At 35.8% G+C, this 22,983-nt stretch overlaps 5 protein-coding genes and 1 pseudogene across 9 annotated transcripts; 2 read left to right on the plus strand and 4 right to left on the minus strand.

Moving 5' to 3' along the window:
* Window positions 1-17: 17 nt before the first annotated feature.
* Window positions 18-4,398, minus strand: LOC110613001 (nucleotide pyrophosphatase/phosphodiesterase). Of its 2 annotated transcripts, XM_043955905.1 has the most exons (14): window positions 3,844-4,398; window positions 3,653-3,740; window positions 2,555-2,630; window positions 2,364-2,446; window positions 2,146-2,254; window positions 1,930-2,044; window positions 1,688-1,820; window positions 1,420-1,607; window positions 1,140-1,326; window positions 983-1,050; window positions 677-761; window positions 392-580; window positions 237-317; window positions 18-159 (listed from the first exon to the last, which is right to left on the minus strand). In XM_043955905.1, the coding sequence occupies exons 1-14, from the start codon at window positions 4,173-4,175 to the stop codon at window positions 97-99; spliced, it is 1,797 nt and encodes a 598-aa protein (XP_043811840.1). In that variant the 5' UTR covers window positions 4,176-4,398; the 3' UTR covers window positions 18-96. The 2 variants fall into 2 exon arrangements, with proteins under 2 accessions (XP_043811840.1, XP_021609589.1); XM_021753897.2 differs by having other exon boundaries at window positions 2,364-2,630.
* Window positions 4,399-7,525: 3,127 nt separating this feature from the next.
* On the plus strand, window positions 7,526-10,371 carry LOC110614150 (scarecrow-like protein 3). 4 transcript variants are annotated; one of them, XM_021755641.2, is made up of 2 exons: window positions 7,526-7,901; window positions 8,724-10,371. In XM_021755641.2, the coding sequence occupies exon 2, from the start codon at window positions 8,726-8,728 to the stop codon at window positions 10,160-10,162; it is 1,437 nt and encodes a 478-aa protein (XP_021611333.1). In that variant the 5' UTR covers window positions 7,526-7,901; window positions 8,724-8,725; the 3' UTR covers window positions 10,163-10,371. The 4 variants fall into 4 exon arrangements, with proteins under 4 accessions (XP_021611333.1, XP_021611332.1, XP_021611335.1 ...); XM_021755640.2 differs by having other exon boundaries at window positions 7,532-7,915; XM_021755643.2 differs by lacking the exon at window positions 7,526-7,901 and adding an exon at window positions 7,929-8,273.
* Window positions 10,372-10,714: 343 nt separating this feature from the next.
* Window positions 10,715-12,345, minus strand: LOC110614141 (dirigent protein 22). The gene has a single exon (XM_021755623.2). It carries the CDS (start codon window positions 11,555-11,557, stop codon window positions 10,958-10,960), a length of 600 nt encoding a protein of 199 aa, XP_021611315.1. The 5' UTR covers window positions 11,558-12,345; the 3' UTR covers window positions 10,715-10,957.
* Window positions 12,346-12,484: 139 nt separating this feature from the next.
* LOC110613694 (dirigent protein 22) lies at window positions 12,485-13,749 on the minus strand. Its single transcript, XM_021754935.2, has one exon. It carries the CDS (start codon window positions 13,186-13,188, stop codon window positions 12,622-12,624), a length of 567 nt encoding a protein of 188 aa, XP_021610627.1. The 5' UTR covers window positions 13,189-13,749; the 3' UTR covers window positions 12,485-12,621.
* An 839-nt stretch (window positions 13,750-14,588) lies between these two features.
* On the plus strand, window positions 14,589-16,770 carry LOC110613695 (annotated as a pseudogene).
* A 2,695-nt stretch (window positions 16,771-19,465) lies between these two features.
* LOC110612714 lies at window positions 19,466-20,860 on the minus strand. Its single transcript, XM_043955641.1, has one exon. The coding sequence runs from the start codon at window positions 20,858-20,860 to the stop codon at window positions 19,466-19,468; it is 1,395 nt and encodes a 464-aa protein (XP_043811576.1).
* Between the last annotated feature and the right edge of the window lie 2,123 nt (window positions 20,861-22,983).

Below are 22,983 nucleotides of genomic sequence, written 5' to 3' on the forward strand. Positions count from 1 at the left end.
GATATATGGATACACAGGCCACTTATCTTACAAACCATGGACAATTGAACGGAGAACTAGAAGCAACTACCACTGAGATACGATCCTTGTATCTATCTATTTAGCTTTTTTGATGATCCGGAAGCTGTCTTCAGCTTGTCTCGTATTTGAATTCACAAGCTGCAAGACAAGGGAAACAAATTAGACAAGCTTGAGAGTTCCGGAAAGGTTAATATGCTAAGGTCATGTTAACGAACCTCAAATTTTAGCTCTTCTTGTGTTGCGTGCACTCTTCCATAACCAAATTTAGATACCCTTTTCAAACTCCAACTCGGAACCTGTCCAAGGAATTATTTAAGTTTGCTCTGTAAAAAATGAGTTTAATTCGTCCTGCATGTGGAGATTAACTTACAATTTCTGAGAAGTTGTCCAAAGTGAAGCCAGCCATGCCAATAATTGCATGCACTGGTGCTTTGTAATTGTTGTGATCATATGTCTCGACCCCATTTGTATCTTTGGTAGGCATGGCCAAGCATTTAGCTCTATAAACAGAACAGCTTCTCTCGTAATTGTGAACATGGCCAAAGAACACCAGATCAACCTATTTTACGTTGTTAAACTGTTAGTTTTTTGAAACCGAAAAGCCTTTTAAACCAGCCAATTCAGTAACGAGTCCAAGTCACAGGCAGTAAATAACCTTGTACTGCTGCAATAATGGCTCTACAAAAGCAACAAATGTTGGATCGACGCTTAACAAATCAGATGAGTACATGGGTCTGTGCCTGCATTTCATGGTCAAAATTTGAGATGCTGAAGCTGAACTATGTATGCAACAAATAAAAGGAAAATTATTTCGTCAGTATACAGAATGTAAGATTCTGCCATCGGTCTAGTAGTTCAGTGGTCAAGTGCTTTTCTTATAGTAAAGGAGGTCATGGGTCCTGATAGCCCATCTCTTTTAGCAATTTGAGAAGTACCAAAAAAGACTCTGACCTTAACTTACCCTGTAAAGATTAACCAAGGCGTTTTCTTTCGATCAACTGAAGCCATGTCCTTCCTCATCCATTGATACTGTAGCAGTGAAGTATATGATCAGTCTCACCAAGAAGCAGCACAAAGGATAAAATTAAAGACAGTGGAAGACAACAATTTCACTTTACCTGCTCAGAATTTGGTGCCCAATCGTGCTCAGTTGAGATGACTGTGAAGTGAACACTTCCTTGTTCTATGGAGTACCAAGGCTTATCCTTTGCCGGAGTTGGCATTGGAAAGTATGTCTCATAAGCAACTCCACATTCTCCACCTGAGTCAGGAGTTCCATATACTACGCCTGTTCCTATGTAATCCCTGAACAGATTGATTAAGCTTTGAATTAAACATCCACTGAGAAGCTGTGGAATTTTGCCATAACTAACCTTTCATTTGTGTAAAGACAATTACCTCTCATGATTTCCTATTGCAGTCATGTAAGGCACTTTAGATGCCAGTGGGCTTATAAGGTGCAGGAAGAAATCCCATTCCACCAAAAATCCTGTTGCATAGCTTATATCTCCAATGTGGAAGATGGAGTCCACATTCCCAGATTTTACTTCTTCAATCATAGAATCAACCACTGAGATGGATCCTGGCTGAAGAATACAAACATTGTCCGTAACAATTAACTAGAAATTTAATCAAATCAACTCCTTTTCTATCAATTATACTCTACTTGAATGTAGTGCTCGGTAGAAGCATCGCGAGGAGCCTTTCCCATATCACCAAATGCAAGAAACCGAAGTTCATTTGAGCCTGCAGCCGGTGGAGTCTTGAACTGAATTTGATCACTCCAGCCAACTGAATCACTGAATTAGAAGAATGAGGTCAACTGCTTACTGCTTAAATCAGAAGCTCTAAGTGCAAAACATTAACAAAAATGTTATTTAATTCAGAGAATATGACAAAATCTCTTACCTTCCATATCTGTAGGAGAATTTGCTTGAAGGGTTTAGGCCAGTCATGACTGCTGAATGAATATAGCCAGGGTCATGCCATCCAAAATCCTTGGCTGGACTTGGAACCACAGAACCTATCAATTTCACACAGTCATTTGTAAACCCAAGCGGACAAAAAAACAATTGAAGAAAACTAAAATACTTGGTCAAGAGAATGGGAAATGAGGAAACTCACTGCACATATCTTCTTGTGAAAATGTTGTAACTATTGAAGTCAGTGTTTTACCATTTCCATACTGCACATATTGTGGTTCGTTGCTCCCACTAACCCATGTTACTCTCATCTACACCACAACAACTGAAGCATTAATCACAAAACAAAACAATAATCTTTGATGTATGGAGTCACTACGGTGAAAGATTCCCTAGTATTAAGCAAAAAGGGATTCTTACCGAAGTTGCTGTTGAATCTGTGGTTGAAATATGAGCATAGAGTGGAGTGTTTGGATTAGAAAATTTCAAAGGAGTGGACCTAGCTAAAACGCAAGGGTCGTCGAAACCACCAGCGAACAACACAAATTCAATGTGGGTTCTGATATTGATGATATGAAACTTTAATGTAGCAGTGCATGTGGTTACCGCACATTTCTTCTTGTGGTGTTTCTTGCATTCCTTTTTCTTGCAGCTTAGGTAGTCTGGATCATTGCTCATAAACGCTGCCTGCAAGCTCCAATTAAATTACCAGCTGATGCATGGTGTGCTAATTAAATTTCAATCTATATATGAATTTCAATAGAACTGTAACATCTCAAGATCAAGCAGTGAATAGATTGAAAAATTAGTGATGGAATGGAAGATGTAAATGGCCAACTCATGGAAGATGTAAAAAAGGAGAACATGAACTATTGATGAAGCCAATAAAATGAAAAATTTCACTCCTGTTTTAAATTATTATAAGTATTTGCATCTCAAAACAATTATTATTATTATTATTTTTCTGTGTGAAATATTATGATTTTTCAAAAAAAAAAAAAGTAGTTTGACGTACGAAATTTATAATCTATTTTATTTTTCAAGTCAAACTGAGATTTAGTAAATATATGTTGATTTTAAGAATATTTATTATTAGTAGTAAACAGGAGGAAGAGTTGAGATAATATGGAGAGAAAGAGACATAAAACTCCATTAATTATTGAATGGGGTTGCCTCTCTCATTGCGTGCCGTGCCGTGCCGCCTTTGTATTTCTCTTGGTTTTGCTTCAACACTTGATTTTTGTATTTTCAGATGCAGTCTCCCTAATTTCTCATTCAAAGTGACCTAATATGAAATTTATCACACTTGTGCTACTCTTATACCAACTACTTGAAATCTAATATTATATGGAAAACCTCTAATCAATCAATCCAACTTAACTCATACCTAAAAACTAGTTAAAAGAAGAGAGTATTTCTGTTCAAATAAAAATAACGGTAACATTAAATGGGAAAGTCCACTTTTAGTTGGCACCCAATTAAGGATACCCTAATTTTAGCCTAACTTTCTAAAAGAGTTTGTGAATCGTGAAAGAAAGGCTAAGTCAACTTTTTTATAATTAAGGCTCTTAATTCTCTAGCAATGAAATCTCTCTTTCATAGGAATAGGAATAGGAATAGGAATAAAAAAAGAAAGAGAGAGAAGGAAATTGCACACCTTTCAAAAAGGTGGAGGAGTTGAATTAATATTTGTGCATATAGTTTCGTACCTTAACAGGATAATGGCAGAGAAGTGGGAGATTACTAAGATCACCAGTTTGTAAATATCCAGCTTCATTGAGAGGACAAGCTCCTACGCTGCAAATTCATCATAAACAAATAAGTAAATCACTTTAACAACTTGCATGGTGTGTGTTATAATTAATTAATTAATTATATATGATTATGATCATCATCTTACTCGGAGTTAGAAGGTGAAATCATGGCAACCCAATGATCACTGGAAGGATGCAAAACTCCGCTAACAGTTACACTAACAAATTCTTCATTGGAGAGGGTATAATTTCCTGATGATTTTACAGTTACTTGGAGATAAGGATTCTTCCAAGGACAATCTAGCAAAGCTCTTCTATTCACCACCCGGAAACTTGATATGCCCGTGTAGTTACGGTGCTCAACCGTGGAGTTAACCACCAACGGATGCAATGAAGAAGAAGAAGCGTAAGGAAAGAAAAATACAATAGCAATGAAGAAAAGCTTTGGAACCCAGGAAGAAGAGGAGGGAGGTTCCATGTTAATAACTAATATTTAATTTGAGATCACTCTGCAAGGAGCTATGTGGGTGGTGTAAGAAAGAAAATAAGCAAGGAACAAAAGTGGAGGAAATTAAGGAGGGAGAAAGTGATGAATTCCATATTTATAGGGGAGAGAGAGAGAGATGGGCATTTCGTAAAGCGAAGAAGAAGAAGAAGAAGAAGTAGGCAGTTTCAAAGTTGACGTAAAACATTGTAATTTGTGGATGATAAAGAGGTGGATTCTTTTTAATTTCTTCCTATGCATATATATTATAAATTTATTTTATTTTATTTTATTTTATTTTTAGACTTGGCAGGTTTAATCTGATGTTATAACTCTGTTTGGAATGCTATTTTAGTGTTTAGTTACCAAATAAAGAGGAAACGTAATTACAGAGACAATGCAAATGGGAAAAAATTAAAACCAACAAAATTAATTAAATAAGCAAAATGACAACTTATAACAAACAAGATAAGATATTACACGCACAACATAAAAGCGATATTAGCTACTCAACATCTGTCTAAACAAAACTATAATACATTTCTTGTCCTTTGTTGCGTCCAACCGCGCAAGAATTGTGCCTGTGCTCCACCTCTTCTCCTGTGGATACCCACCTCTTGTCCTGTGGGTTTAGAATGGAGTAAACAAGGCCCAACTCATTACTATTAGAGCCTCCCTCCCCCGAGCCGACTCCATTATTTCTTCTAGCTTCATTGTGGACTCCTGGCCCTCTCAACCTTATCTTGGCCTATTTCATATCTGGGAATCTTTACGCTTACTGCATCTTCAAATTTTCATTTTTATTTCTCAACGGATTCAAAATTTCAAAATTCCATTCATTCAACACACACACACACACACAAAAATGTTATACTTTATTTCATGGGCTAGCAAGCCCAACTCATTTTTAGTTTCTTCTTCACCTCCCTCCAAACTAAGCTACAAGATAGAATCAGCGAAACTCCCCCATTATTGTAGGCAGGTCCTTCATCTTTTGTCCTCCACCTTCACTAACTTCTAAGTTTATACCCAATTTCTGTTAACTTTTCATTCAAGCTTTTAGTTAACTCCCCCCGGCCACTACACTACAAACCAAGAGTTAACTACCTAGAAAACATCCTCATTTACAACTTTGTTAAGACCGACAGCCTTTGAAGACAATAACCCACCTTTGCTTTCACAGCAAAATGCCAATTTATGTAGCACTTGTTTTCCTCACTCACTGGCTCATAGATCAACCACTAATGCCAACAGCATCAAATTATCTTTACCATTAAGATGAGCCTGCCTGCCTGCCTGACCTTGAAAACACAACCCTTTTTCCTGTCTTTGTATATCTCCCACTTGTACTTATTGAGCTTTCATTGATTCTAAACTATAACAATTATTGGGTGGAACTAGTCCACTTAGGATTTCATTGGCTGCTCTATGCATGAGAATAATAGGAATCCTTTTTGCTAATTAGAACTGTATTGTAAATGTTACTCTCATAAGCATCATTCATCTGTGTATAATAGAATTAATTTTCTACCATTATACTTATAAAATTATAATACTTACATTTTAATAGGCTCAATTCATTTTTGGGTTTTTTACTTACATTATTCATTAAGAAATAACTATTTAAATATGCTAAACAAAAAATTATGAGAAATTGAATTAAAGTTAAACCCTGTCATGTTTTAGTAGTTAAACAAGAAAACTAGTTTTTTTTTTTTTTCAATAGCATCTAAATAAATTTCCAATAAAACAAATATTTTTTAAATCCTCAATCAAAATTAGTATCATATATTGAGCTTTACTTTCTTATTTTTCTCTCTATTGGGTTGAGGTTTTCTAATTAATCAAAATATTGAAGCACACAAAACAGATAAAAAAAAAAAAAGTCATTCTTGAAAAGCAAATGGATAACATATAAATAAAAGCAAAATTAGAAGTAGGACCATATGTTGCTTAAAAACAAGAATAGATGCTTTGAGTTGTCTACTGCATGCATGGATGTCATAGCTAACACATTCATAAATATATAACTTACAAAAATGATGATTTATACCTTTTCTACTCTATCCATTTTTCATTAAAACCTAGGTTCCCTATCCCTATCCCTACCCTACACCAAACCCATTAATGTTATGTTGAGAATTATGGAAATGCATAGTATATTCCTACAACACATTTGTGCCCTAACCTAGGCTAGAATGACCAACATCTTTCCCATCAAAATTTTGTCATGTAAACACAGCTTTTTTTTTATTTTTTTTAGTGTTATATTTCCAAGGTCACTATTTGTCATGCTTTTGCATTTGAGATATAATATTATAGAAAATAACATTACATGGTATGGATCCACAATGGGGTAAAATATTTATCAAAGGTTTGTGTGTTCATAAAGAAAATAATTGTAAATCAAAGGAGGAGCAACATGGCAAATAATGATGGCAAGGAGAAAAGAAAAATTGAAGAAACAATAGAAAATGGATAAGTGGGTATCATATAAATTTTGTGAGATCCACCATAAGATTCAACATATCTACTATGATTATGTGGTATAGCACTATCCCATGTAGTGTGGCTTCTGTTGGGGATTCATTTAATAATTGGTAATATTTTAATATAATTATTACATCAATTAAAAAAAATTAATTCCCTATCCACATTAAAATTTTTTTTTCTAATAAAAAAATTATTTAACTTATATATTACATTAACTACTTATAATTATTAAAAGAAATTTCAATAACTTTTATCTCAAATTTCTTAATTTAATTATAAAATTTGTATATTCATATTTATACTATAAGGGAAGTTTTGGCTAAATATAGTTGATAAAGTAAATATTTAAACTGTTTATTAATTATTTAAAATAATAATTATTAAATTATTGAAATTTCATAATTAGTGTTAATAAATCGTATCTACTAAAAAGGTTTTCATCCCACCAGAGTCCCACACCTAAAGTTGAGAGCTTTCCTATCCACTTGTAGCTTTTCTCATATGCTCATTGTCCCTATGTCCTAATCTAAGAAGAAAGCACCAAGTGGTGGTCTAATGCCCCTAGAAAAGAAAACAAATGGTGGTTTTGTTGGGACTTGTTAGTCTTTAGCTTGCAATGCCCACTATCACCCACTAGCCAACAACAAAGAGTGTTGTTTTGTTTTGTTAGGGCATGCTTGGACTGGCCAGTTTTTGAGCATAATACCAAGGTTTTGGCCAGCTCTTATTCCTCATCCATTTCACATACTGACAAAAAGAATTCAAAACTTGGAGAGAAAGATAGCTTCTAGTGGGAAAAAAAAAAAAAAAAAAAAAAAAAAAAGGAACACACACTTACCTTAGTCCTTGGAGAGAGAAAATCTAGGCCTCTCTGTGTATTGTATTTCAAGAAATTCCATATTCTTCTGATCCCCCCAAGAGGCAACAAAACATATGACGACAAATGCAACCTCTTGTATTGTCGCCAACGCAGCCATGAAAAAAAAGTCATTGTGGACAATTGCTTTAATTTCAAAATTTCACTGCCCACTTTGCAACAAAAACCCTAGTCCACAGCCCTTCCAGAAAGCTCTTGACCCACTTTTGATGGATTAGGATTTAGGAGAACTTTTTCACAAAGCTTGGGAATTTCCTCTGGGGTTTTCTTGGGTTCTCAGGGAATTTTAAAACCCAGTTGTGAATTTGGATTTACTGCTGGTTTTTGCTCATAATCCACAGGCAGAACCAGTGAGTTTTCTCTGGTAATTCTCTGTCTCTGTTTCATGATTTTTGCGCAGCTTTTTCTATTCTCTTTAAAAAGAAAACAAACATATCCAGTGGAGCTTGCTGTAAGGTTTCTCCAAAAAGCTCATGCTTTGTGCATTTCCTGCACGAGAAATTGTGTTTCTTTTCCTTCTTTTGTCCTGCAATATGGATAAGTGCTACTGTTGGCTTCAAAGAAAATATTACTGAAGTTTTTATTTTTTTTTGGGGGGGGGGAGACGAGAAACCTCTAACTTAAGAGGGCCTTTGTGAATTTGAAAAATTCTTCACTGGGGTCCAAATTTCTATAGGGCTCTGTTAGGCTTCAGAGAAAACATTAATTTTCTCCATTTCCAAGTAAGGAAACAGTAAATTTCTTTCAACTGAGCATGACACTACTGCTTGGTTTGCTCTAACAAAGCTTTTCATATCCTTTTCTTTTTCTGCTACTAAAGTTCATCTGATGCGGTTGAAAGATAGGAAGAACAATGGCTATTTTGTTGACCTTGTAATCTGCGTCTTGAGTGATTATATACTCTTGTAGGCTCTGTTGGAGATATCAAGATAATGTAAAATAGCAAAACTTTCAAGCTAATAAGCTTTATATGATTTTCTTTTTTCGCGTTTTTATGTTGATGGGAGTTTTCATCATCTGAAATTCTAGCTGCAACAATGGAAACTACATGAGCATTGAGATAGCCCCATTTTCTTTGTTCTTTATGCTTACAAATTTGGACTATTTGTTGACTGTTTAATGTTGGATTTCTCCATCCTGACCATTGAGTTTGTTTTCAATGTTAATGGCAGGAATGGCTCAGGACGATGGAGCATCATCAGTAACTTCATCACCTCTCCAGTTCTTTCCCTGGATGTCACTATCTCCAGGATATGGATCACCGTATCCATGGCTTAGGGAGCTCAAATCTGAAGAGAGGGGTTTGTACCTGATTCACCTTCTTCTTGCTTGTGCTAACCATGTGGCTGCTGGTAGCGTTGAGAATGCAAATATTAGCCTTGAACAGATTTCCCACCTGGCATCTGCTGATGGTGATACCATGCAGCGAATCGCCGCATACTTCACAGAGGCACTAGCTGATAGGATTCTTAGAAAAGGTTGGCCTGGTTTGCACAGAGCCCTTACTTTCACGAAAAAATCTTTGGTATCTGAGGAACTTCTTGTTCAGAGATTATTCTTTGAGCTCTTTCCCTTTTTAAAGCTTGCATATGTGATCACAAATCAAGCCATTATAGAAGCAATGGAAGGGGAGAAAATGGTACATATTATCGATCTCAATTCATTTGAACCTGCACAATGGATTGATCTCCTTCAAACATTAAGTGCACGGCCAGAAGGCCCACCCCATTTGAGAATTACAGGTATTCATGAACAGAAAGAAGTTTTAGATCAAATGGCTCTTCGGTTGACAGAAGAAGCTGAGAAGTTGGACATCCCATTTCAGTTCAACCCTATTGTGAGCAAGCTAGAGGATCTAGACATTGAAAGTCTGCGTGTCAAAACAGGAGAAGCTCTTGCAGTCAGTTCTGTACTCCAGCTGCACTCTCTGTTGGCAGTGGATGATGAAATTCTTAAAGGAAACTCTCCCTCAGCATCAAAGAATCCAAATCCCAGCCACTTTCAGCGAGCCTTGCAGATAAACAAAAATAAGCGTACTTTGGGTGAATTGCTTGAGAAAGATTTGGTTCATGTTTACGGTGCAAGTCCTGATTCAGCATTGTCCCCACTATCTCTAGCTCCTTCACCAAAGATGGGCAGCTTTCTAAGTGCACTTTGGGGTCTTTCACCAAAATTGATGGTGATTACTGAACAGGAATCAAATCATAATGGTTTTACTTTGATGGAGAGGGTCACAGAAGCATTGAACTTTTATGCTGCGCTGTTTGATTGCTTGGAGTCTACTGTATCAAGAGCATCAGTAGAGCGACAAAAAGTCGAGAAGATGCTATTTGGAGAGGAAATTAAGAACATCATTGCGTGTGAGGGCACTGATAGAAAGGAGAGGCATGAGAAGCTGGAGAAATGGATTCTAAGGCTTGAGTTGGCTGGGTTTGGGAGAGTTCCTCTGAGCTACCATGGTATATTGCAAGCAAGCAGGTTGTTACAGAGCTATGGCTATGATGGTTACAAGATCAAAGAAGAGAATGGATGTTTGGTAATTTGCTGGCATAGTAGACCCCTTTTCTCTGTATCAGCTTGGAGATTTAGGGGTATGGTTGAGAGATTTTGAACACGAGCAGATTGCGGCTTCCTTCTTATTTCATGTATACAGGATGTTAAGGTTTTTTGTTTTTCTGCAATTGTTTAGTTTTCCATTGAAAAAGTTCAAATAACTCCACCCTCTATTTTTCATTTTTCCTGGATATTTCTTGTTTATTTCCCCACTTCTTTTCTGTGTGTATAGTGATAATACCTATGAAAGTTTAATTTCTTTATCCATCCTGCTTCTTGCATTTGCTTCTGAGTTGGATACACTTCATTCACCTGTAGCTTTGAAAATGTGCCTTCTGCAAACAAGTTGAACGTGACTACTAGCTAAAAACAACTCTCTTTTCTTTTTTCTTTTTTTTTCAGTGATCATATAACATTGAACTTGTTATATATTTTCAATTTGAAAGCTATTGATATTTTCTTGTCAGTGTTTAGACAATTAATTGCCCACAAACTAGTGACCGTCTACAAGTTTCCAGAGTTTGCGAGTCCACAGGACTTCAGATCTGAAATTTTGCCTTTCCCTGAATGTTAAGCTTAAGCTCCCTGGTTTGCAATTTTTATTTTCAGATTGCAAGTTGTCTCTCCTGATGAATTAGAGGTTTATATCTGATAAAAGCCAGATGAAATAATTTTCTATGACTATCATTTATTGTCAAAGAGAAACTGAAACACAGCAGCCTCAGAAAAACTTATTATATACTACCATTCTCAACTCTGCAAAAAACAAAACGCTTTCACTTTTCACCGAAGAGCTGAATAAAAGAGACAAATGAGAGGAACAAACCAAGCACCACACATTGTACAAAAACATTCAATAGTGCACAACAGAAATATTGTATTCAACAACAACATTTCCTGTTTTCTGATCAGCAGAGACTGTCCTTGCCAAAGCATAGCCTCGAGCATATCGGAAAACTCCGCTGCCTCCAACTATTGGCATTTCCTTCACTATGTTGAAAACAGGATCACGACCAAGAATGCTTACTGTACTGCCATTATACATACCCTCCACAAATGCAAAATTCATAACCACCAGCAACCCCATATCATGTTGTGAAGCCAAACTATACAGACCCTGTGCCCTTCCCACAAGCTTTGAAGTAGCTTCTGGTCCTTCTGTCAAGGGGTCATCCATTATGAAAGTGCTGCCAAATCTATTGGCCATCTTACTCGATGGTCCAGCAATCAGGACGGCTGTTGGGTTACTTCCACTTGGAATGTCATGGAAGTAGAAGTGCAGGCGAGTCATTTTCTCCATTCGTTTTGTTGACATGGCCAAAGGGAATTGCTCAGAGAATTTGCAATTAAGACTGCTAAAGAATGTAGAGAAAAGGATGAAATACAAGAAAAAGACAGAAGCCATAGTGCTGCAATTTTTTGAGCTATCAAGATAAGTGCTAAAAGAGGTCATTTATAGAATGGTGAGAAGCAAGAAATTGTGTACCTTCTGTGAGATTGGTTTTCTGAAGAAGATTTATGTGGGATAAGTAATAATTGCCTGCGCTTGGTATTCATCAAAGCAAGCACTTTTCTGGCCAGGTCAGTGCCTGGTTTTCCTTTTGTGCTTGGAAGTGGTCACTTTATTGATTGAGTTCTCTACTCTGATCAAGGTAGAGGAGCTAGCTAATATGAGCAGTCATTCTTCATTAATTCAGAATTTCCTTTTCTCTTGTTTCATTTAATCTAAACCAGGAAACAAACAAAGAAAAGGCTCAACTTTCAGGTGATCCTAGTTTGTTTAACTTGTGCCTAAATCCATGGTTTAATGGCCTTGAATACCCCTTACATCAGTCACCATGGTTTCAATGCCAATTCTCTGAGACATTAATCAATTTTCTTTTTACCCATTTGAGCAATAAAGCATGGGAGGGCATAGGCCTAGTGGATATGTGCAGTCATTATGGCATGGCCTAGTAAGTGCTCTGTACATGCTTGCTTCCTCAACAATCAAGGCTTGGCAGCGTTATATTTTTGCAATGCCATTACCATCAAAGTTTTCTTTGCTTTTCTTTTACCATCATATATTTTACAAGTCAGCTCTGAAGTGCTTTTCCTACCATTTCAAATAGTACTTTATCAGATGTTATGTATCAGATTGGCTGTCTTCATCAAATTGGGCAAACAAAGGTGGCGCTGGCATTGATCTCAGTGGAGGATGAGGATGCATATAGAGATTCTGTAATCACAATTTGATTGCAGAAGCATTGATTTAGAAGCCTGTGGAAAGTTTGCTGATGGTGTAAGCTAAGACCATATCTTAATTAACAAACAAGCCCGCTGCAGATATGGGTAGTGTAGAAGAGCGAACGTTATGTAAAGGCTTACTTTGCTTTTGGGCTTGCAAAAATTAAGGAAAATTTCTCATCTATTCAGGAATTTTAAGACTACAAATAAAAATGGAAGAAGCACAACTAACTTAAAAAACAGAACAACATAATCAACAACAACAACGTGTTGTATGCAGCATGAAATCTTTCAAAAGTGTGTTACATAGATATTATATTCAACAGTAGCATCCCCAGTCTCCATATCAATCTGAACAGTATGTGCCAATGCATAGCCATGAGCAAGCCTAAAAGCCCCACTGCCTCCAACAACAGGCATCTCTCTCACATCATCAAAGATGTGGTTCCTCCCAAGAATGCTAATGCTGCTTCCATTATAGTCACCCTCTGTAAACACATAATTCACAACCATTAACAGCGAAAAATCATTCTGGGCAGCTATGGCATACAATCCCTGAGCTTTTCCAATCAGCTTGGAAGTAATCTCAGGCCCTTCTGTCAATGGATCATCCATCATCATTGTATTGCCAAAGTTAGCAATGCTGCTATTTGGGGGTCCAGCAATTCTTACAACAGTAGAATTCTTTCCACCAACAATATCATGGAAGTAGAAATGGAGGTGTGTGGTCTTTTCTTCACGCTTTATAGCTATGCCTTGGGCTAACTCTTCGTAGAAAACTCCTTGAGAAATGAAGAAAATTGATGGGAACAGGATGAAATAGAGGGTGAAGAGAGTATCTGTGCAAAAAGAAGCCATTCTAAGACTTTCTTTTCCTTCTTTTTTTTTTTCCCCTTCAGCTGGGGTGTTTTTTCAGGACATGCAGATGACTGGGAATGAATGATTTTTATTTTAAAGGGGTTGGCTATGTTGCTGTGTTTCTAAGAAACCTTGTCACATAATACTCTTTTGATTTTCTGAACAGAGTCTTGTACGCATTTATAATAATTTTTTCCTCATTTCCCCACTTGTGGGAATGATTGCATTTTTGCAGTTTCTTGGGTAATGTGATGGGTTTTTCGTTTCTTAAAAGGAAGGACTTCCATGCTTCATCGTTAATCAGCCACCATCATAGGCCACTAGACAAATACAGCAACAGAATTGATCTTGACGATAAAGATGGAAACCTTTTCTTATCGATTAGGGTTGGATTAATATTGCTGAGAGAGATAACTTAGTCTCAATGCACACAAATTCACTTGGGAATATCCCTAACCATAAATACCAAAAAAGAAGGCCTATCATTGTCTACTCCTATTCTCCTAACTAAGATTATCATTGACATAAATTTGGTAGATTTTCTATTGTCCACGTGCCTAAAATTCCAAATGTTTTTGAGTAAAGTAAGTCCTAAATCAAATCTTGTCAAGGAACTGGAAGGCATAGCATCAACAAGTGGCACTGTCGACCATGTGAACTCTTAAGTAATAAACACTTTTGCTGAAGCAATAATCTTTGCTTAAGAGGAAGCTTTGTCTATGAGAATGAGATTCCATTGTTTTCTAATAACTCTCATCTGCCTTGTCAGTACAGTGCTAATTAAGCAAGGATGTAACTCAGATTTGGCGCCATTAACACCTAATGTATACACAAAAGAATTAACCTAATTCATCCGCCAAAAAATTACTCACAGATCATAAGATCAGAAGAATATTATTCCGCTAAAATGAGTTGAGTATACTAATTATTGTTTTGAATAGGGAAAATCAATAGTAACTTGTATTGGGGAGGAGAAATTCCTTGAAAAATGACTTGGATTTTACTTGTATATCCACGCATTCTGCCCGTGGTGTTAAAGGTTTGCAAAAAGCAACCATACGATCCATATCGTCAAGAATTGTTTTACCATCTTGAACATAATGCCATACAACATTACAGTATATGGGTATTATCATATAGAATGATATGAGGATCTCCTACGGTTAACCACCAGAGACAAGTGTTGAAGCCAGAACATCCATATCCTTACATGTGTTGCCATCCTAGAGGGGATCAAATTTCACAACTCTACTAATGTCTACTAGCAGTAGAGCGTGAAACAACATCATCGACACCTTATAGACCTGAAAATTTCACCCTCGAACTGACTAGAAAATGCATTAAGAAATATATATTCATGAATATTATGCATGAAAGTTAGTTAAATCACCTGAAGAATCACTGTAGAAATAGAGGTATTCTTCTGCTCACTGACATTAGAGTTGGGCAAAACAGCATGAAGCAAGCATACTAGTGATTCAAGATGGATGACCCTTACTGAGTCTCCTGTGAACACAATCTTCTTTCCCAGCTGAAAACTCTAAAAAAAATTTTGGCCATCAAAACTGTAACATTTTCTAACTTCCAAAATCACACTAGTTAAGGAACATTATACTATAAATGATGCTATAATCAACACACGCATACCAAAAATTATTGCATAAAATTATTTTTAAATGCACTGGAATGCATACATCTATCTAACAAGGGAGCGTGATATATTAGCTAAAGTTATAGTAAGTTCCACAGTATAGACTTAGAAATTTCCGATAGTGCAAAAGGTTCGGTTCAGCCTAGTGGTGACGTCTAGCGCAGAGGATCGGAATATCGATCAACCACTGTGAATTGTGTTTTTCCTAATTCCATTTTCCGCTCAAGCTCGCCCCGACCGACTGCGTTATTGGGACATTGAAGCTTGGGCGCTTACTTGCCATTATCGGTTTTGAATTTGATTCGCTCCAGTTCCACTTTCCATAGCACCAACGAAGTAGACTTTCTGTTTTGACGGGTTTCCACTTCCTGTGAATCTCCGGAAAGCGTGACGGTTTGGAAATTGGTTGCTCCGGCGATTTAAGGTGCGATCTTCCCTGCCTTTGTTCGAATGTTGCTTATGATCTGTCGAGGCTTTGAGTAGTAGATCAGATTTAGTTTTTAAATTTGGTATTGACAGTTTACGTTATTTTCTTTTCTAAATTATTTTTGGTTGAATTGAAGTTTCTGTTTTGCGGTTAATTATAGATGGAAAGCGAAAGTCTGCACCTGTTAAAAGTAGATTTGGGTTCATCGCCGACTGTCAATGGTAAGCAGGATTCATGGTGGAATTAGCTCTAGGCTGATATTTTTCTCCACATTTCGTCGGTTGGAATTGTTAATTTTCTTTTTCCAGATCAAGACATCTTACTTGGTTCTGGGTTTGGATAAGGTGATTTGCAAGATGAAGATAGATCTTTCTGGGGTGATTCTGATGAAGAATTGGATAAAGCATCTGAATTGGATAGGGAGCGGGGGGAGAAGACGCGACCAATTTCACACGGTGACTAGATCATCCAATGTTTCACTTTGCTGGTTAACTAATTATAAACCTCTGTTTGGATATCGCGATGGCCTCATAGCAGGAAAAGAAGTTGTTGCTCATGATGGTTTAACATTGGTTTTAAGGAGTCGGTGCTTGAAGGATACAATTGGGGTATCGTTAGAGGCGTTAAGAGGTAAACCAAATGAGAACAGATGTACATATTGTACAATTGCACGGCTTGCAGAAAACTCTTGATTTCCTCTTGAATTCTTTGACACTGCTGTCACTTTTTTATTTTGTGCTCTCTTTGGGTGGAGGTAAGGTAAAATAAGGTTTTTTAAAATATGATTTTATAAAGTATGATTTTTTATGATTTTTAAATTTTATTAATTTTCTATTATTTGAGAAGAAAGGGAAGTTTTTTAAGGTATTTAGAGGTGTTTTAGATAAAACCTTGTCACCTAACTAAATTGGTCCGTTGAAATTGAAGATTTCAAAAACCTTATTTTGAAAACTTTCTATTACCTTGAAAAAATCCTCCCAAACAAAGTGTGAACTCTCCACTCCATGAAAGTGAACTTGCTTTCCTTCCTGAAGAGTTGAAAGAAAGGCTGATTGAAACCCAAGAAAAGGTAAACAAATTTCAGTCTTTGTATGAACAGATGCGATCAAATGATTTCATGATATAATGGCAAAGAAAGCTTTGGAGCAGACTGAGCATCTGAAGGCTAATTCTGAGATGGTGAGCTTGCAAAATGATGGCTCAGACTGCAGTCTGGGAAATTATGTTCAGAAGAGCTTCACTTGCTTCTTCTGAAATCTCCTGCAATGGAGTCGTATTTATCTGAAAAGTAATTTTTGTGCATTACTTTGTTGGGAACACATCATTTGTTACACTTTGTTTGAACACATCTTTTGTTACTGAAGGTGGCATAACGAGTGAGGGCATCGAAACCACAAAAAATAAATTTCAATTTGTGATAATGGTAAGTAGGGTCGATCCCACAGAGACCGATAAATAGATTAATTCTATTGAATGAAATAAAATAAAATAAAATAAACAAAATAAAATAAAATGGGGATTTTGAATATAGAAGAATAAATAAAATCAATTTAAAAAAAGAATCAATTTAAATTTAAAAAAGAGAATCAAGATGAGACACATTCAGTTAAAGGAATAATTTTGGTTCCAGTTTTTATGGGTTGATCACATATATAAAATAATCTCAATTTAATTAATAAATCAGTTATAGATATCGAATACGTTTCAGGTATCCAATCCTTTCTTAATTTTAAACTAGTTAAGAAACGCTCGTTAACTAGCTCTAACTCTCGGACAACCGTAGGAGACGCTCCTAGAATTTAATCCAATTATTGCATTAAAAATTAAAAGGACCTGATTCTAACTAACAAACGCGAGACGCTCAATTCATTTAAGTTAGATTATACTATTCATTAGGAAGGCCTTACACAACCTAATTCACTACTTATTTCAGTTTAGTTAAACAATTACGGATTTAACTAACCTGAATAGCAGTCTATCATTCTATCAATTGAGCAATGGCGCCTTAATGCAACAACCCACAGAATGATATTAAGCAATAAATACAGGAATAATATAAATATCAATAATTGAGAAAACTATAAAATTACATCAATCTCACAGCCCGTTTAACTGGAACTTTAATTATTCTCTAACTGAAAAGAAGAAATTTAGCCACACATGTTCATGGCTAAAAATAAGAGATGAAAGATAAAATGAGATATCGGATACATATAAGAGTTATCTGTTTGGTTCCCGGATTTGAGGCTGGCTTTATCAAGTATGTTTGTGCCCATAACGCAGTCCATAACCCAGCTCGTCTAGAATATCCTTTTATGAATTTGATTGTGACCACCTTTTATCTCAGAATGTGGATTCCAAATTGGATTTTTCTTGTTATCCTTCAATCCTACTAAGATAATGAAATAAACAAATCAATCTGTTTTAAATGAAATCAAACTCAATATCTAGATATTTTATAATATTAAAGTTGCATAATTATGCATATTATCAAATCCCCCACACTTAGATTAGACTTGCCCTCAAGTATGTACTTATTAATCAGAAAGGACTCACAAAAGCTACCCATAATCAATGACTCACAAAGTTAACTCAATTTATTTCAAACAACCCGCATTTTACAGCAAAATCTCATCAATGTATACAAATCTTAAAAGAAATACCAACACAATCCTCAAAAGCTGAAATGTAGCAAACTCATTCTTAATATGTAATCATGCAATTAAGTTCCATCAAATTTTTAAATTAGTGCATAAAGAAACATATGCCCAACCAACCAAGAAGTCTTTTAAAATTATAATTTTCTCCAGTGAACCAGGAATCCAGTTTTTATTTATTTTATCATTTTTATTTTTATTATTATTATTTTTCTTATGGTTTTGGTTCGAGATTTTTTTCGGCTCCTATGAGGGTACACTCTCCCAATGCTGATTTTCTCCATTCACAAGGGACATCCTTTACTTAAGGGGAATGGGCCTGACCCATCCAAACCAACCAGTGATGGTAAACCATATTATTAGTGATATGTTTCAAATTATTGACTACCTCTACGGGGTATAATTCTCCCAACCACTAGCTTTTTCCATCCACAAGAGACATCCCTTGCTTAAGGGATCAAATGCCGTACCATTTGAACCAATTAATGTTGGTAAACCACTCAAAAAGAAATTAATAATAATTTTTTTTTGTAATTTAGTTCTCTGGGATAGTATCAAGACTCACTGCAGCAGGTTAAAGTAGAATTTCAGAATGCACTATTGGTCTTTTATCAAGCAATATCAATTCACTTAAACATAAGTTTGCACATTTCAAACCATAAAAAAATGCTAGAATCGCTTAATGATCTGCATAAAAAGATAAGAGAATGCTATTTATGCCAGCTACCTAAAATAATTCAATTTAACTCTGAAAGTCAACTTTTATTTTTTTATTTTTAATTTAAAATTTTTTTTTCTTTAAGGAGATAAACAAATCAAATAAAATAAAAAGAACAATTAAAACTGAAACAAGTGAACGGACTCTCCCCCACACTTGGATCACAATGTCCTCAATGTGATAAAAAAACAACCAAAGCATATATACGTTCAGCTATTCCCCCCACACTTGGGTCACAACAAAAAATAAATAAATAAATAAGAATAGAGTTTAGAATAGGATCCGGAAGGATGTCATGTGACGGGTTGCGCCCATTGAAGGTGCGAGCTCACGGCCATCAGTGGTGGAGGAGGATATGCGTTTAGATGCCATGAGAGTATATGATGTGCAGCTACTATAAGAGAGAGAAGAGAGAATTGAGTTAGGTGTAGGAAGAGTAATAAATAAATAAATAGTAAAAAGGAAAACCAACTCTAATACTACCTCCTACACCCAAAAAAAAGATAATAAAAAATTAAAAAAATTAAAAATAAAAATTATAGACCTGTAAAACACTTACGACTGGAAAAGAAGACTAAGAATAAAAAAAATGAAACAAATAAAACAAAAATAAATAAAGATCAAAATAGAGAGTTTTATTTTATTTTATTTTATTTTTTACCCATCATAGAGTTGGTTATGGGCATAACCAAAAACACAAACATACCCCTATAAAAAAATTATTTTAATTTTTTTTAAACAAAAGAATTAAAATCTAACTAGAGAATGGCATGAGTAGTTCTAGTTTATAGTCGTAGCTAGACTTCATTTGAATATCATGGCTATCAGACAATTGGTGTTGGATAACTGAAAGTGATCTCTTTAGCTGGTTCCACCTTGAACCCTTTATAAAATGACTTAAGAAATACTTGTTCGAATGGTAATTTCAAACTGTGTGAAGTGCGATTCTCATTTATGAATGGAGGTGGTTGACCAGGCAACGATTTATGTTCCACTTTTATTCCCTGCACAATAGAAGCTGAAAATTTAGTATGAATATTAGGTGGTTCCTCGATAGAAGCAATATGGTGTAACGATTTGTTTGCTTTTAATTCATATACCACTTCTTTTAAATAATCAAAATTTTCCTTCATATTCATTGAGTTGGATTTTCCAAAATTCTCACAAAGTTTAGTATTCAACTCATCTCCATATTCCAATTTAAGCACTTGCTGAACTAGAGGTTTACTGGCATCCACTCTACACACACTATAAACATTATTGGGGTGTTTCACATCATCATAAACATTAAATTCAATGATTTCCCCATCAAACTCCATGGTGAGAATGTCATCATAAACATTTATTTTCGTTCTAGCAGTAGATAAAAAGGGTCTCCCTAGCAAAATATCAAAAGAATTTGAGGATTTATTATCCTCCATAGAAATCACATAAAAATCAGCAGGGAATATTAAATTATCTACTTGCACTAAAACATTCTCTAACACCCCATCAGGATAAACAATAGAGTGATCAGCCAATTGAATCACCACACCCGTTTCTTTTAATGGACCAGCATTCAAAGATTGAAAAACTGATAAAGGCATGATATTTATTGATGCACCTAAATCACACATTGCTTTTTTCACACCAATATTGCCAATTTTAACAGGTATAGCGAACATACATTGGTCTTTGCATTTGGTAGGCATTTTATTTTGAAAAACAGCAGATACATTTTCACCCATACAAACCTTTTGGTAGCCTACTAACTTTTTTTTATTTGTGCATAATTCCTTTAAGAACTTCGCATAGCGAGGTACCTGTTTAATTGCATCAAGTAAAGGTATATTGACTTCTACCTTACGAAATGTCTCAAGGACCTCCTTTTCTTCTTTCTCTTGTTTAGACCTGGCTAATCTCTGAGGAAAAGGAGGTTTAATGATTAGAGGTTCAGATTGCTCAGGTGCTGAAGCTGATTTGTCTTGTTCAGGTACGATCATCTTAGTTTCTAGATTTGTACTGCGATTGTGCCCACGACTTACCTGATGAGGATTGTCGTGCGAGCGACTTGCCTGATGAGGATCGTCCTGCAGTTCTTTTTCACTTCTGAGTGTAACAGCACATACATTCTGCTTAGGGTTCACTGTGGTCTGAGAAGGCAATTTACCTTGATTTTCCAATTTGTTCACCGATACTACCAATTGACTGATTTGTGTTTCCAAGTTGCGAATACTCATCCGGGTCTCTTGTTGAAACTATTGAGTCTCCTGTTGAAATTGTTGAGTATTAGTTGCCAAATTTTTAACAATATCTTCCAAGGACATACCTGAATTAGATGAAGATGCTTGCTGCTGAAACTGTTTAGGCTGATAACTTTGAGAATTTTGCTGTTTATAGCTAAAATTTGGGTGGTTTCGCCATCCTGGATTATACGTATTTGAGAAAGGATCGTACTCTCTTTGTGGAGGACCTAAGAACCCGTTGACAGTATCCACATGCTGGTCATCCTCTTGAAGTGATGGACACATATCAGTGGGATGACCCATATTAGCACAAATTCCACAAGCTTTGGCTTGTTGTGCCTTCTCTGCAACAAGATTTTCAACTAAAGTGGTTAGATGAGAAAGTTTAGACTCAACAGAATAATTGCTTACCTCAGAAACTCTCCTATGAGAGTCTTGTACAGGTACAAATTGTTGTGAATTTGCTGCCATCGTAGATATCAATTTCCTGGCTTCTCGGGGTGTTCTTTTGCGTATCGGACCTCCACTTGCAGCATCTATCATACTTCTTTCCATGGTTGTGAGTCCCTCATAAAAATGGAGCATAAGTTACTTATTTAAAATTTCATGCCTCGGACAGCTAGCACATAAGCGTTTAAATCTCTCCCAATAGTCATGGAGAGTTTCTATTTCCTTTTGCTTAATTCCTGATATTTCTCTTCTAATAGCAAATGTTCTAGAAGCGGGAAAGAATCGATCTAAAAATAATTTTACCATTTCTCTTATCAGCTAGAGAAAAAGGAAATGCCCTTAGCTTGATTTGTTCTTCTGTAACTCCTTGTGGTCTCATGTTGGAACATACCACATGGAACTCTTTCAAATGTCTATGAGGATCTTCCCTTTCAATTCCTCTAAAGATGGGGAGGAGATGAATTAATCCTGATTTTAGCTTAAGTGGTGCATTTAGTGCAGGATAGACGATGCAAAGGGGTTGAGGGTCATCTACATTGTCAACGTCCTGTATTGCTTGTTCTTCAGCCATTTGCTCTTCCACGTCAGATTCACCAGAGGTATCGTCCGGGTCGGATGTTGTTTCCTCCGTGCCCACGACCTGTTCGTCGACAACAACCTGTTCTTCAACCGCGATCTCCTCTTCAACTGTAGCAACCTGTGCTTCAATAGGGAGTTGTTCCTCAATGTTGGATGATGAGAGGTATTTGTTTCGCTGCTTAGCCTCTTTTCTCGGTTTCCTTACGGTTTTTTCAATTTCTGAGTTGAACTCAAGGCTACCTTCAAGATTAGAACGTGTCATTCAAAAAGAATTAATAAAACAATTTAGAACCAGTCCCCGGCAACGGTGCCAAAATTTGATGGGCGTCGAAACCACCAAAAATAAATTCCTGTTTTAAAATAAGATTTGTGATAATGGTAAGCAGGGTCGATCCCACAGAGACTGGTAAATAGATTAATTATATTGAATGAAATAAAATTAAAATAAACAAAATAAAATAAAATGGGGATTTTGAATATAGAGGAATAAATAAAATCAATTTAAAAGAAGAACCAATTTAAATTTAAAAGAGAGAATCAAGACGAGACACATTCAGTTAAAAGAATAATTTTGGTTTCAGTTTTTATGGGTTGATCACAGATACAAAATAATATCAATTTAATTAATAAACTAGTTATAGATATCGAAGACGCTTCAGGTATCCAATCCTTTCTTAATTTTAAACTAGTTAAGAGACGCTCGTTAACTAGCTCTAACTCTCGGACAACCGTAGGAGACGCTCCTAGAATTTAATCCAATTATTGCATTAAAAATTAAAAGGACCTGATTCTAACTAACAAACGCGAGACGCTCGGTTTATTTAAGTTAGATTATACTATTCCTTAGGAAGGCCTTACGCAACCTAATTCACTATTTATTTCAGTTTAGTTAAACAATTACAGATTTAACTAACCTGAATAGCAGTCTACCATTCTATCAATTGAGAAATGGCGCCTTAATACAACAACCCACAGAATGATATTAAACAATAAACACAAGAATAATATAAATGTCAATAATTGAGAAAACTATAAAATTACATCAATCTCACAACCCGTTTAACTGAAACTTTAATTATTCTCTAACT

This window comes from Manihot esculenta, chromosome 4, assembly GCF_001659605.2.
Source record: "Manihot esculenta cultivar AM560-2 chromosome 4, M.esculenta_v8, whole genome shotgun sequence".
In the NCBI taxonomy this organism is placed as follows: Eukaryota; Viridiplantae; Streptophyta; class Magnoliopsida; order Malpighiales; family Euphorbiaceae; genus Manihot; species Manihot esculenta.

Coding starts and splice junctions, on each gene's coding strand:
- LOC110613001 (XM_021753897.2), bottom strand. CDS start 4,175: ATGGAACCTCCCTCCTCTTCTTCCTGGGTTCCAAAGCTTTTCTTCATT. Junction 1,051..1,139: donor GGGCACCAAATTCTGAGCAG/GTAAAGTGAAAT, acceptor TCACTGCTACAG/TATCAATGGATGAGGAAGGA. Junction 160..236: donor AAGAAGAGCTAAAATTTGAG/GTTCGTTAACAT, acceptor CTTGTCTTGCAG/CTTGTGAATTCAAATACGAG.
- LOC110614150 (XM_021755641.2), top strand. CDS start 8,726: ATGGCTCAGGACGATGGAGCATCATCAGTAACTTCATCACCTCTCCAG.
- LOC110614141 (XM_021755623.2), bottom strand. CDS start 11,557: ATGACCTCTTTTAGCACTTATCTTGATAGCTCAAAAAATTGCAGCACT.
- LOC110613694 (XM_021754935.2), bottom strand. CDS start 13,188: ATGGCTTCTTTTTGCACAGATACTCTCTTCACCCTCTATTTCATCCTG.
- LOC110612714 (XM_043955641.1), bottom strand. CDS start 20,860: ATGAGTATTCGCAACTTGGAAACACAAATCAGTCAATTGGTAGTATCG.